The sequence below is a fragment of the Triticum urartu genome, chromosome 2A, assembly GCF_056163025.1.
Source record: "Triticum urartu cultivar PI428250 chromosome 2A, HENAU_Tu73, whole genome shotgun sequence".
NCBI lineage: Eukaryota > Viridiplantae > Streptophyta > Magnoliopsida > Poales > Poaceae > Triticum > Triticum urartu.
The window spans coordinates 594,690,261-594,704,896 of NC_141874.1; the positions used below are offsets into that span (position 1 = coordinate 594,690,261).

The window sequence follows — 14,636 nt, forward strand, 5'->3', positions numbered from 1 at the left end:
GTTCTTTCTCGTTATTTGAACTCTTTAGTACGTACAGTAGTACTAGTACTATGTCTAACTACTGTTCTTCTTGCAGTTGGTACTACTGCTCGTATCTTAGTGTTCCTACTGTACTTAATACGTTCGTACTAGTAGTATAATTTGGGTCAGTCGATTTGTGAAAGAAGATCGATGGAGCGAAGGAAGAAGACGGCAGAAGAGGTGGAAGAAGCCCTTCTAGCCATCCATGTTGCATCAAATGGCTCACATGAGTCGACTGACCCAAATTGCTCCTTCAGATTGCACGATCCACGTGGCATTCAAGGTCTCGAAGGTAGATTCCCCGCCTGCACCCGGTTTGCGGGCTCGACGCGCGCACGACCGGCTTCCGCCGTGACAGCCATCATGCGCGCCTCCTCCGCGCGGGCGGAGACGACAATGACACGCTAGTTCCTCCTCGCCGGCGTGCTGGAGCACACGCTCGTCCTCCTCTTCGTACGCTGCGTGCATAGACGCGGCTCCACCAGCTGCTCGCGTGCTTGGCAGCGCGGCGGCATCGCGAGGAGGGACTGCAGACGACGTGAGCGGGCGAGCCTTCGGCTTCATGGCAGAGGGATGGCGGCGACACGGCGGTGATGGGCGAGAAATTGTTGGCTGGAGCAGGCGGGCGCCGGCATGCGCAACGGTGGCGGCGGCATATTGATGAGTGCGCATGTGGGAGATTACTTTAGTTTTATATATAAGGTTGGTCAAACTTTAAAGAAAACCGTACTAGTACACGTAAACATTAGACTTAGGTAGCGCTTTTATTCGTTAGTACCATAGCCACGATACGGAATCCTGTGCAAGCGTGTGAACCGCGGCCGCGCGGTCGATCGAACGGTGCGTCACCGTGTCACGCTCGAAGGACATCCACCAAACCTTTTTTTGTGTGTGAAAATAATCCTCGAATATTACTCAACTTTTTTTCCTGTGAAAGTTCTTGACGCTGCAATATTTCCATATATTTGAATTTAGCTCCAGTTCATGTTTATTTGGATTTGGACGTTTTAGGTGCGCCCTAGTTTTTTTAATACTGATTTTGTGTGTGTGACTGAGAGAGAACGTGTGTATGTGTCCATATGTGTGCTGTGGCAGAAGGGCAATGTGGAGACGGTGTGCGTGTGATACAGACATAGAGAGGTGTCAATGTGCAAATGATCATGCATGAGTGAGACATAGACAGATGTCAATACGTTGTGTATACATGAGAGAACGGTCTTCCAGTTTACTTGTGTGTGTATGTGAGAGAGAGAGAGAGAGAGACGGAGAGAGAGACGGAGAGAGGAGCATCCGTAACACAACAACCATCTCTCTCGATTCGTCTGTCCCTCGCACGGTCTCATGCAACACATGCATCAACGCGCACATTTTAACACCCTCACCCAGCCCCTGCCCACCTCAATACCCGCACAATCTCTTCATGAATACCCATTTCTCTCCTTATGTTTGTTTTCTCTCAATATCTGACACACACACAGAGAGACACACGCAGCACAACACACACACTCCTCCGAGAACACAATTCATCCCCATCCAAGGTTATACGGCGACCACTCTTACTTGTGCTTCTTTGCACCCCAACATGCACAACACCTCAATCTTCAAAGAGGGCATCGAGCAGATCGAAGATGGCGACCACACCGCGCTAGAGAATGCGGGGTCATTTGGAAGCAGTGTGACGTGACGACGGCTGACTGACTCCTCCCCCACCCTCTCTCTCTCTTGCATAAAATTACCAATCCCTCTCTCCCCCGCACAAAATTGTCAATCCCTCAACCCACGAGATCCTTCCCCTCTCGTCCATGTTTTTCCATCTCTCTCATCAAACATGTTGTCTCTTCTCCTTCCACGTATACAGAATCCAGATGCACACACATCTCATGTATATTACATGTATCCATCTTTCTCACAGACCTAACTTCTTCCTCTCTCTTTCTCTCTCTATCTCTCTCTTTGTGTCTCGTTAGATTTGTCTCCTACTCTCTCGTCCACATACATACAATATTTCCCGCCCTATCTGCTCCATCTTCAAAAGCTCTCTCTGCATGTTTCATTCACACATTGGGATATGTCAAAATGTTGCTTCTATAATGGCTGATGTAGAGTTATGGTTGTTTTTGTTGCATCCTACAAAGTAATAACTATGAAATGCATTTAGATTCTCATTTGACTGGGATTATGTGAGTTTGAGCATGTTGTGAAGTACTATAGACCTTGTATACATCTTGGGATTCGACAATGATTGTAACTATTGAATTGTATAGACCATTACATTCGAAGTCAATAGCCTAATATATTTATTTCAAAATTTCAACAAATGATTAGTTCACTACAAACTAAGAAAACAAATGTGTACTCCCTCCGTTTTTATTTAAGTCCGCGTATTAGCATTGGTCAAAGTCAAGTTTTGTACACTCCCAGAAAGCTTATAACAAAAAATATCAACATATACAATAACAAATAAATACCATTAGATTCATTATTGAATGTACTTTCACATCATACATATTTGTTATGGTAAATGTTTATATTTTTCTATAAACTTGGTCAAACTTTAGGAAGTTTGACTTCGGTCAAACCTAATATCCAGAGTTTACTACTACTACTCGCTAGTTGCTTAGCTGAATCACTCAACACGCCACACGGGGAGTCCAGTGTCACAAAATTTTGAGGTCGGCGGGAAAATCTCTCGCGACCCTGATTCGAGCAGTGGGAAGTTACCATCATAGCCTTTGGAACAGGCCTACGGATGACACTTGGTAGGGGGCTGTTTTAGTAACTTCAGGTTCACCCTACCCATCCAAGCCCACCCCGGCACCCAGAGTAGTACACCTGAATACTCCCCATTTTCTATCCCCACCGCAAAATAGACTTCTCCATGGCACCGTAGCCTTCGTGCTCCTCCCCTTTACATCGGCGCACTCGTCCACCGCAGCGCATCTGCCTCATCGATGACCTCGTATGCCGCACTGGAGCTGGTCCACCGTCGTCGTCGTACACGGAGCCTCTTCCCCGGCATCGTCTTCCACGGTCTCAGATCTGCTTCCCGGAAGCCGACGCCAAGTGCAGAAGTACCACCGTTGTGGACAATGAACTGACTCCCATTGCCGACCATGACTCACAGAGGCCGCCGCGACCATCGTTCTCCTCCTCGATTGGTAATGTGTGTATTGAATCACTTAGCAGTACATGTGCAGTTCCAATTTTGTTCATACCTACCCTTCAAATTTCCTGGGTGCTATTGTTCCCGTAAAAGTAATTGGTTATAGCCTCCATTGTCCAACAGAATATTAGCTTGTGATTGTGCGTCGCTCCTGTATCGCGTTGTGCTTGGGTAGGTTTTTCATCTGCAACCAGTAGTGTGGCGAATGATGGAAAGGTTTTTAGAACTAGCAAGATGTCCATGCGTTGCACACATCAAGATGCATTTGTATGAGTAGTTTATCTTGTGGGAGAAAAGGATGAACGAGGGAAGGACTTATTTGCAAATCTAGAGAGGGGTATGGGTATCTTTTTGCAAAATTCCCATTTGTTTCCTTCCTATCTGTTAGATATAAATCGAACGGCCCATATTGCAAGAAAAAAAGTATAGAGAAAAAAAGTAGACAGTAAAGGAAGTAGAGATAAATATTAAATATAAAATATAAGATAAATATAACAGTAGAGAAGAGAGTAGAGATAGCAGAGACGTCGGGAAAGGATCACGTGCGCACGGGAAAAAGCGGCCAGGCGTGCGCTAGTTTTGGCGCGCGGCGTCCAACGTGCTTTATAAAATCCAACGTCGTCCCACCGCTCTGTGCCTTTCCACCGCTCTCTCCCCGCTCTGTGCGTCGCCACCGCTCTCTCCCCGCTCTTTTTCGCCTTGCCGCCGCCGCGCCACCATGCCGCCGTGTCGCCGGGAAACTTGGGGATACCGCGGCATCCGCGCGCGCCCCTCCAGCGGCTTCTCTGCCGAGATCCGGTTCTGCGGGATGCGCCTCGGCCTCGGCAATTTCGACACCGCCTACGAGGCCGCCCGCGCGTACGACGCGGCAGTGTGGCGCCTCCGGTGGCCTCACAGAACATTGAACTTCCCCAACGTGCCGACGCGGGAGTGGGCGCAGGAGCTCGCGCCTCTACCGCGGCTTAGCACCGACGAGGATCTTCGCGACAACCGGAGGCGGGAGCACCGTCTCGGCATCACCGAGATGGACGAGGAAGCCATGGCGCAGTGGCACCAACACTTCCCGCAGGACATCATCAACGAGCGCGAGTTCTACGCGCAAAGGAGGGTGGAGAGGGATAAGAGGAGGGCGGAGCGAGCCGCCTATCGCGAGGACAAGCGTAGGCGAAAAGTGGACGCTCAATTCAACATCAGGCTAGGAGCAGTGTCGCCCTGGGAATCCGACGACGATCGGTATCTTCACGCCTACAGTCAGACGTCGGAGGAGGACATCACCGAGGAGGAGTCGGACGACGAGGAGTAGTTGAATTATCTTTTTTTATCTATCTATGCTGAGAACTATCCTCTACTCTCTAGTATCTAGTTCTCGATCTCAGCACTGTAAACGCTTTTTTAAAGCGCTGCACGTTGCGATTCTGTTGGAGATGCTCTAACATGGCAGACGAGTGCTTTAATGTTGCCCACAAGATGCGCGAGTATTACTAGTAGTATATTTTTCTTGCCATGTTGAGATTTTAAAACCATGAGTGCGAACATGCAAAGGAGCAATGAAGACCAAACACGGGATATTCGGGACATCTTCAAGGAGTGTGGCAAGTTAAAGAGGAGCTGCACCGAACCTGTAAAACGAGCTTTGGTAAGTAACACCCTTTCAATTACTTTCGTGTAGCCTCGTGTTCTTCGACGTGTATATGTTGTAGTTTCTGTTTCTCTTAAGCTGGTGTTCTTCAATGTGTAATAAGAAGAGTCTTAATCGTCCTAATGCTTTCGTTTTTAGCTTGATGTAGGAAGTGGGTGTTCTCACCTTGTAGTCTATTTTTTTATTTTCCTTTTGAATTCACTTCTCCGAGTTATGTTTATATGGCTTCTACTAAATGGATCTAGGTTGCTCTGAGTATTGATCTAAAAAAGAAGTAACTTCATGTCAGGATGCAGTTCCTGCGAGGAGGGAAGTATGGTCAACCTCGAGATCATGTTTCCAAAATGAGGCTGGATTACACACAAGGTGCCAGTTCCCTAATGATGCTGGATTAGACACAAGGTGCAAATTCCCAGATGATGCTGGATTACACACAAGCCAGGTGGAGTCGTCAGCTATTCGTGTCCTCGTGGCATTAGTAAAGGCTGAAAGAAAGCGTGCAGCAGCCCTTGAGAATGTAGCTGAGTTCCTGAAGAAGCGAAAAGAGCAATCAGATGCTCTCTTCACCCAAGCCAAAGAAGAGATGGAAGAAGCCAGAAATAAGCTAACAGAGGCAGAGCAGGCTAGGCGTCTCTTGCTATCTAAAACTATTGTCAATACAAAATTTCCTTCATAATAGTTAGGTTCAAATGTTTATCCAGTCAGCATGCCTGTTGTGATGTCCGTGCATCTACTGATGTGGCACAAAATATTTTTTTGGGTCATGTAATAACAACATTTACTTTCCAAACAATAACAGACGAAGCATTGGACATGGTATAGTTCATGCGCAAGCCTGACATTCCAAGTTCAACTTCCACATCAAACTCATGTTCACAGATATCTGCACATTCATACATAATGTCCACAACCATGATTCACTTCAAAGCCAAAAAAATGTGAGGAGAGTTATAAATAAAGAAAATCCTCTACTGGTTCCTGCTACCAGTGTGAGCAGAACAAGTCAAGGCCATGCGTAAATTAATTATATTTTAGTCATTTTTTGTGTTCTAAAATGCCTGCCGGCTCGCGGAAGGACGTGTTGCCGGCACACGCGCGGATTCAATGAAGGCAGGCGGGGCAGTCTTAAGCTGGTTGCACGCTGCGAGGAGGCGTGCTCAGCTGGGCCTGCAGCGAGTGCGGCCCTCCTGGCCGGTGTCGTGGTTCTAAGACTGATAGTAGAATAGGGTGTAGGAATGTAGAGGCAAGATCCTAGCTATGGAGGAGTTGTACGCACGAGTTTACGAGTTCAGGCCCTTCTCAGAGGAAGTAACAGCCCTACATCTCGGAGCCTTGAGGCGGTCGACTGAATATATGTGTGTGGATTACAGAAAGTGTGAACCCTTGTCCCAGAGGAGGGGGTGGCTTATATAGAGTGCGCCAGGACCCCAGCTCCCCTCCGTTACACAGGGTTCAATGCTCATAAAGGAAAGACGTTACTGGTAATGTCTACAGTAAAGTGTCATAAATGCTCATAATGCTATGGTTTAAGTCCTGACCGTTGCAGAGTGGAGGGTTCCTCATCTTCTGGTGGTCGAGTGTCTACAAGGTGGTCAAGTGAGCGCGTCTCCACGGTCGAGTGGATGATGGTTTCTCTTCGACTGCTCCTGATTCTTTGTAGAGACGTCCTTGGGGAGGGTATGTTGGACTGGTCCATGACCCTACCCTAGGTACATAGCTTCATCATTAGCCCCCGAATGGATCAGGGTTTGAGTGAGGAAGGGGTTGAGAACACTTTCGACCCACTCCTTGTGCTATGAATATGCCTTGTCCTGGAACAATGAGTTGAGGTGACGATGTCGACTCCTTTCTCAATCGCCTTGGTCCATTCTTGGTTGTTGTCGAGTGAACTTTCATGGTAAAATTCCGAATGATGATGTAGAGGGTGTTTGTCTTCAGTCTGACAGGTTGTTCTGCTCTCCACGGATCTTGCGGGATTCGAATTTTGGGAAGTGCGCCAGACGGGCGGAACCGAGGTTATCGGGATGGATTAGGCAAGTCTCCTCGATCCTCGCGCCACCTTTTTCGCCACGTACTGCGCACACGACTGTTGCGGGATTTGTTTAGATCGCTTGGGTCCACCAGTCAGCCACTCGGTGAAAGGCCTTATAAAAGGCCCCGGGCCAGGCCTCTGCTACGCGCGCCCCCATTTTCTCTTCTTTTTCCCCCGATCTCTCCGCCACTCTCGCTTCCGCCTCGTCGCCGGACCTTTGTTCGAGCTCGACCCGTCACCATGGGGAAGGAGAAGACGGAGGCGCTGGAACGCGCAAAGAAGGCGACCGCGAAGGCGAAGGGCAAGCGGACCAGCCGGGACGGATCCTCGTCGAGGTCCGGCCTGCCGGCGGGCTGGATCCAGGGCGACTGGATCCGCTCGGCAATCACGCAAGATGACCTCGACGACCTGGTGGAGGGGGGATTGATCCCTCACAAGTCGGCTCGGCTCCCGGGGGACGAAACCGAGCCGCAGCCTAGAGAGGGTGAGTGTGTCCTCCTCGCCACCCACATAGATCGCGGATTCTCACTGCCTCCCCGCCCTTTCTTCCGGGGTTTTTTGAACTTCTTTGGGGCTCAGCTCCATCATTTCACTCCGAATACCATAGTCTATCTGGCCGCTTTCGTGTCCATGTGCGAAAACTTCTTGGGCTGTCGACCGCACTGGGGGCTTTTCAAACACATATTCACTTGCCGCTCCCAGTCGGTCAAAAAGGCCAAGTCGAGTGACGAGAGGACGCGGGTGATCCAGATGTGCGGTGGTCTGGGGATCCAGATGAGGAGCAAGAGTACCTTCCCAGCCATGATCCTTCCTGACTCGGTCCGGGGCTGGCAGTCGACTCGGTTCTACTGCAAGGATCAACCGACCCCTGGCCAGTCGACTGGACTTCCTCCTTTTTCCTTGGCTCAAGTGGAGAAGCCTGCTCCCCTGAAGGTAGTTCCAGAAGAGAAGGCGCAGGTCAAGGTGCTGGTTGAACGGGTCATCCAGCTTGTCCGCGACGGAGTGACCGGGATGGATCTGCTGGAGGTCTTTCTCGGTCGACGCATCCAACCTCTTTAGGCGCGCGATCATCCAATGTGGATGTATCTGGGCTCGAGGATACCACTCGGATCCACCTGGAGGAGGTCAGCAAGGATATCTTGGAGAATTGGTTGAGGGGAATCACTGGCAACAAAGACAACCCTCGGGGGGTCGAGGAGGGTGATTCCATTAGACAACTTGCACCAGCCGGAGCAGGTATATTTCTGTTTTATCAAGTATCTTTCCGATTCACCATGTGATGTCTTGTCTGTGGTCGATTGAATTTCCTTTGGTTGTTATCCTTTCAGGCCCTCATCGAAATGTACTCGATGCCCAACGGAGTGCAGGACCCAGGCGCTGCGGAAGAAGGGAGCGGGGGCGAGAGCGGTGAGGAGCATTCGGAAGCCGAGGAGGACGGGGAGAGCAATGAGTCGACTGATGAGGAAGAAGTCGACTCGCCTCCTCGCAGGGAGAGGAGGTCCAAGCACACTCATGACCCGGCACGCGCTCCGGACTTGGTGGCTGCGCCGATCGGGCAGTCCTCGAAGCGCCCCAGGACGTCTGCCCCGACGCCGACTGAGAAGGCTCCAAAGCAATCCAAGGTCGCGCCACTCCCAACGCCGAAAGTGCCGAAAGCCATCTGTTCCAAACCGCCCAAAGCTTTGCCTCGGATCAAAGTGACCGTTCCTACTATCTCCGGGTAACCATCTGACTTGTCTTTTATGTGGATTCGATTAACTGGGTGTAACCGATTGAATGCGGGCCTTTGCAGTGCTGCTACGTCAGGGACCTCTTCATACCAGTACCAGGACGAGGAAATGGAAGATGCAGTAACCTCCAACCTAGGTATAAACTCTTACGATTTCGATTCTTGATTCTTTTAGGCTCGAGTGGTTCACTTGGAGTCGAATGATCTGCCTTGCAGCTCCACCCAACATCATTGATCTTCCGGATGACGATGAAGATGTGGCTCCTAAGCCTAGGAAGAGCAAGGTAACAGCTGGCAGGGTGGCTCGGCAAGAACCAACTGCAACGCCTCCCGTCAGTCAAGCTGAAGACGCGGGCAGGGCCACTGTGACGTTCCTGCACCCTTGTCGAGTGGACATCCCACACAGTCGACCGTACCTGTGGTTCCTTCACCTATCCAACTCCACGCCTCGGAGCTTCAAGCAGCCGCACCTGGGTCGTCTGCACACTTTTTCACCAGCTACCCCGTCCCAGACAACCAGTCGGAAGCGGCTGCGGAAGCCATCCGACAGGCTGATATGATGATGGAGCGGGTGAAGATAGTGCACGAGAGCAGTCAGGCTGCCTACAACGCTAGTACCGCCCTTCGGGCCAATGTCCAGGTGAGTATACTTTTCGACTGCTTTTGTTCTCGAAAAATCTTCTTCTGCACAATATTCTGTTGTTTGCGTAGAATTAGAGCACCCACTGGGTGTCGCTGTCATTTTTTTTACTCCTTGCACTCGACTCCGGCGGGCCGGTCGAGTAGGATCAGAACCGGTGGCGGCACGCTAAGTGCACCCACTGGGTGTAGTCCTCGAGACCGCGGTCGATTGCTGGCAGTCGACTGGGGTCTGAACAGCTTGTTGTCCACTTCTTTATGTTTTATTATTTCGGAAATGAATTGCCTTCGATCCTATCGGTTGATCTGTATTTTGCCTTCTGCAGAAGTCTTGTACCCTTATTTCCAAGTTTGCTGAACTCGAAGAGAAGCAGAGGCAACTGAACTTAGACTTGGAATTGGCTCAGCAAAACCTGAAAAAAGCTCAAGACGAGGCCGCTGGTATGGAAGGTAACTGATTGTCGACTGAATTTCAATGTATCTCTTTGATCTCTTCTTTGATTCGATTACTTCTTTTGCAGAGAAAATGAAGTTGGCTCTGGACAAGAAGGACTCGGACCTCGCCGCCGCGCAAAAAGCAGCCCAAGACAAAACCGCTCTCGCAGACAAGAAGCTTGCTTCAACCGGAACGCTTGAAGAAGAGGTGAATAAACTGAAATCTTGTCTTAATGAAGCTAACTGCGAAGTGACCAGGCTGAAGAAGGACAAGGTCGTCCTGAACGAAAAGTTGGAGTCTGCGATCCGCAAGAGGAATGACACAGAAGCTTATCTGAGGACCCTCGCCAAGAAGCTTCATCTCGTGCTGGGAGGTATTTCTTTTAATCCTACTGTGTTGATGCTTGCAATTGGGTCTTGCTCAGTTGATGGACTGACTTTTGGCTGCAGAACTCTGCCAAGAATTCGACGAAGAAACTGGAAGGGTCGAGACGGGTCTGGACCCTATCGCTTCCCCAGTCTGTGATGAGACTGCAATGAACGTGCTCCGACTGGAGTCCCGTATCGCCAGCGCCACAAGCTACCTCGCACGCCTGAAGGAGGTTGTCTCTCGAATCGACTCGACGCTTTGGCCGGAGATGACATTTCAGAATTATCTGGAATCTCTGATGACTCGACTGAACGAGATCCCTGGCCGAGTGCAAGAATAGAAGAAATCCTCCGCCCGGTGTGGTGCTGACGTGGCGCTATCCTTGGTGCGGGTCCATTGCAAGGAGGTTCGTGAAGACAAGCTGGCTGCGATCAAAGTCGCTAACACCAAAAAGCACGACTTCCAGTCCTTCATGGAGACTTTCATTGTTGCCGCCACTTGGATCGCTGATGGGATCGATCTGGACTCATTCGTGGAGCCTGCCAGCCCTCCTCCGGCCGAGTGAACAATCTTATGAAACTTGGATACGCTTTAAATTTGCCTCGAAATGCCGAGTGGTTTCTGTAACCGTTAAACTCCTTCAGACTTGGTGCCCGAGTACTTTTGATTCGCTGCTTGGAAATTTTTTAGGATTTATCCGAATTTGGTTTATCTCCGAATGTGCTTGTGTTTTCCTTTGGATGGACTTTGCTCACTGCACCTCGTCGTCCTTGCGGATAGGGATGGAGCGGACGTTGTATTTGTGACGCAGCTCCGAAGGAGAAGGTTGCAGTCGACCTGCATCTCGTCGTCCTTGCGGATAGGGATGGAGCGGATGTTGTATTTGTGCCGCAGCTCCAAAGGAGAAGGTTGCAGTCGACCTGCACCTCGTCGTCCTTGCGGATAGGGATGGGTTTCAAACTTAGGCGAGTGTTGGACTGCAGCTAAGCCCCCGAGTGGGAGGATTGCTCTCCACTTGGTAGGATTTCTTCAAACTTAGGCGAGTGCTCGACTATCGTTAAGTCTCTTAGTGAGAGAACTTAGGCGAGTGCTCGACTGCAGCTAAGCCCCCGAGTGGGAGGATTGCTCTCCACTCGGTAGGATTTTTTCAAACTTAGGCGAGTGCTCGACTGCCTTTAAGTCTCTTAGTGAGAGAACTTAAGTGAGTGCTTGACTGCAGCTAAGCCCCTGAGTGGGAGGATTGCTCTCCACTCGGTAGGATTTTTTCAAACTTAGGTGAGTGCTGGACTGCCGTTAAGTCTCTTAGTGAGAGAACTTAGGCGAGTACTCGACTGCAGCTAAGCCTCCGTGTGGGAGGATTGCTCTCCACTCGGTAGGATTTTTTCAAACTTAGGTGATTGCTGGACTGCCATTAAGCCTCTTAGTGAGAGAACTTAGGCGAGTACTCGACTGCAGCTAAGCCCCCGAGTGGGAGGATTGCTCTCCACTCGGTAGGATTTTTTCAAACTTAGGCGAGTGCTGGACTACTGTTAAGCCTCCTGGTGAGAGAACTTAGGCGAGTACTCGACTGCAGCTAAGCCCCCGAGTGGGAGGATTGCTCTCCACTCGGTAGGAATTTTTCAAACTTAGGCGAGTGCTGGACTGCCGTTAAGCCTCTTAGTGAGAGAACTTAGGCGAGTACTTGACTGCAGCTAAGCCCCCGAGTGGGAGGATTGCTCTCCACTCGGTAGGATTTTTGCAAACTTAGGTGAGTGCTGGACTGCCGTTAAGCCTCTTAGTGAGAGAACTTAGGTGAGTACTCGACTGCAGCTAAGCCCCCGAGTGGGAGGATTGCTCTCCACTCGGTAGGATTTTTTTTCAAACTTAGGCGGAACGGATTCGCGACTAAGCCCACCCACTGGGGGATTTTAGGAGTAAATAAGAACAACACAATCGAATGAGAGAACCGTAAGCTCTTGTCTTTGATAAACGAATTACAAAAGGTGTTGCTTATTACATTTTATTCGAACGAGTGTTTAAGTATAAAAGGGGCGGAGCAGCTCCGCGTTCCAAGCCCGTGGCTCGTCTTTCTGATGCTCGATACTGTAAAGATGGTATGCTCCGTTGTGGAGAACTTTGGTGATGATGAAGGGGCCTTCCCAAGTTGCAGCGAGCTTGTGTGGTTTCTGCTGATCCACTCGAAGAACCAAGTCTCCTTCTTGAAAGGCCCGACCCCTCACATTCCTGGCGTGGAATCGACGCAAATCTTGCTGATAAATGGTCGAGCGGATCAAGGCCATCTCTCTTTCCTCCTCTAAGAGATCGACTGAATCTTGCCGAGCCTGCTCTGCTTCCGCTTTAGAGAAGATTTCAACTCGGGGTGCATTGTGGAGCAAGTCACTTGGCAGAACAGCTTCGGCTCCATAGACTAAGAAGAAAGGGGTTCTTCCAGTCGACCGATTAGGAGTTGTCCTTAAACCCCACAGAACTGACAGAAGTTCATCGACCCAAGCACCTGCTGCGTGTTTGAGGTCATGCATCAGTCGGGGTTTCAGTCCTTTGAGAATTAGGCCATTGGCTCTTTCTGCTTGTCCGTTCGACTGCGGGTGAGCGACAGAAGCATGGTCGACTCGAGTGCCCTGAGAGGTGCAGAAAGCTCTGAACTCATCAGAACCGAAGTTCGATCCGTTGTCCGTGATGATGTTGTGTGGGACTCCATATCTGAATGTCAATTTTCTGATAAAACTGACAGCGGTGCTAGCGTCAAGGTTCTTGATAGGTTTAGCTTTGTTCCATTTGATAAACTTGTCGACTGCAACGAGCACGTGAGTGATGCCGCTTTTGCCGGTTCTCAGCGGTCCAACCATATCCAGTCCCCAAACAGCGAAGGGCTAGACGAGGGGGTGGTCTTCAGGGCTGACGCTGGCTTGTGAGACATATCGGAGTAAAATTGACAGCCTTCACATCTGTCGACTATATCTTTCGCCATCTCATTTGCTCGTGGCCAATAGAACCCAGCTCGGTATGCTTTAGCCACGATGGCCCGAGAGGATGCATGGTGACCACAGGTCCCCGAGTGGATGTCATTGAGGATCATTCGACCTTCTTCTGGTGTTATGCACTTCTGACCGACTCCAGTACACTTTCTCTGAACAGCTGTCCTCTTATCACAGTAAAAGCTTTGGATCGACAGACGATCTGTCGAGCTTCTTCTTCATCCTCTGGGAGCTCTTTCCTGAGGATGTATGCAATGTAGGGCACCGTCCAGTCGGGGTAATGGCCAGAACCTCCATGATCAGGTCGACCACAGCTGGGACCTCGACTTCAGTCGGATCCGTGGCGCTCTTAGGTTGCGGAGGCTCTTCAGTGAAAGGGTCTTCCTGAACTGTCGGCGAGTGAATATGCTCCAAGAACACATTGCTGGGAATGGCTTCTCTCTTGGAACCTATCTTTGCCAATTCATCGGCTGCTTGGTTTTTCAATCGGGGGGTGTGGTGGAGTTCTAACCCCTCAAACTTCTTCTCAAGCTTTCTTACCGCGTTGCAGTAACCAGTCATGGCTGGACTTCTGACGTCCCACTCCTTCATCACTTGATTAACTACCAATTCTGAGTCGCCATAGACCATGAGGCGACGGACGCCGAGTGAGATGGCCATGCGCAACCCATATAGGAGTGCTTCATATTCTGCTTCATTGTTGGAGGAATCAAAGTGAATCTGGAGGACATATCTGAGCTTGTCTCCTCGGGGGGATACCAGAACTACTCCAGCACCAGAACCGTTCAACATCTTGGATCCATCAAAGAACATGGTCCAGTGCTCAGAGTGAACTTGAGTCGGCAGTTGCTGTTCGATCCACTCAGCGAGGAAATCTACTATTGCTTGGGACTTGATAGCTTTCTTTGCCTCAAACTTAATATCTAAGGGAAGGAGTTCGATCGCCCATTTTGCCACTCGACCAGTTGCATCCCTGTTGTGCAGAATCTCTGACAATGGAGCGTCGCTGACGACTATAACAGAGTGATCTGAGAAGTAGTGTGCAACCTTCTTTGTGGTCATGTAAATTCCATAGACAAGCTTCTGATAGTGAGGATATCTCTGTTTTGACGGGGTCAGGACTTCAGAAATATAATAAACTGGGCATTGAACTTTGTACGCCTTTCCTTCTTCTTCCCGCTCGACCGTAAGTACTGTACTGACGACTTGTCCAGTGGCTGCTATATAAAGCAATAGAGGCTCTTTGCTGATTGGAGCAGCAAGCACCGGTTGGGTGGAAAGCAGGGCTTTTAGCTCTGCAAATGTTGTATCAGCTTCTAGAGTCCACTCGAACTTATCTAATTTCTTCATCAATCGGTAAAGAGGCAGCGCCTTTTCACCGAGGCGAGAAATGAATCGACTTAGGGCAGCCAAGCAACCAGTAAGCTTCTGGACATCATGCACACGCACAGGGCGTTTCATTCAGAGTATAGCGCCTACTTTCTCTGGGTTAGCATCGATTCCTTGTTCGGAAACAAGAAAACCGAGTAACTTGCCTCCTGGAACTCCAAACGTGCACTTTGATGGATTGAGCTTGATATCATACCTTCGGAGGTTGGCAAAGGTTTTAGCGAGGTCGGTCAGCAGGTCGGAA

The 14,636-nt window shown here is 49.9% G+C and overlaps 1 protein-coding gene across 1 annotated transcript; it reads left to right on the plus strand.

Annotated features, from left to right (window-relative positions):
- The first annotated feature begins 3,902 nt into the window (after positions 1-3,902).
- On the plus strand, positions 3,903-8,750 carry LOC147986134 (uncharacterized). Its single transcript, XM_087541891.1, has 2 exons — positions 3,903-4,417; positions 8,648-8,750. Exons 1-2 carry the CDS (start codon positions 3,903-3,905, stop codon positions 8,748-8,750), a joined length of 618 nt encoding a protein of 205 aa, XP_087398017.1.
- Positions 8,751-14,636: the final 5,886 nt, after the last annotated feature.

Coding starts and splice junctions, on each gene's coding strand:
- LOC147986134 (XM_087541891.1), top strand. CDS start 3,903: ATGCCGCCGTGTCGCCGGGAAACTTGGGGATACCGCGGCATCCGCGCG. Junction 4,418..8,647: donor TGGGAATCCGACGACGATCG/GTATCTTCACGC, acceptor GGGCCTTTGCAG/TGCTGCTACGTCAGGGACCT.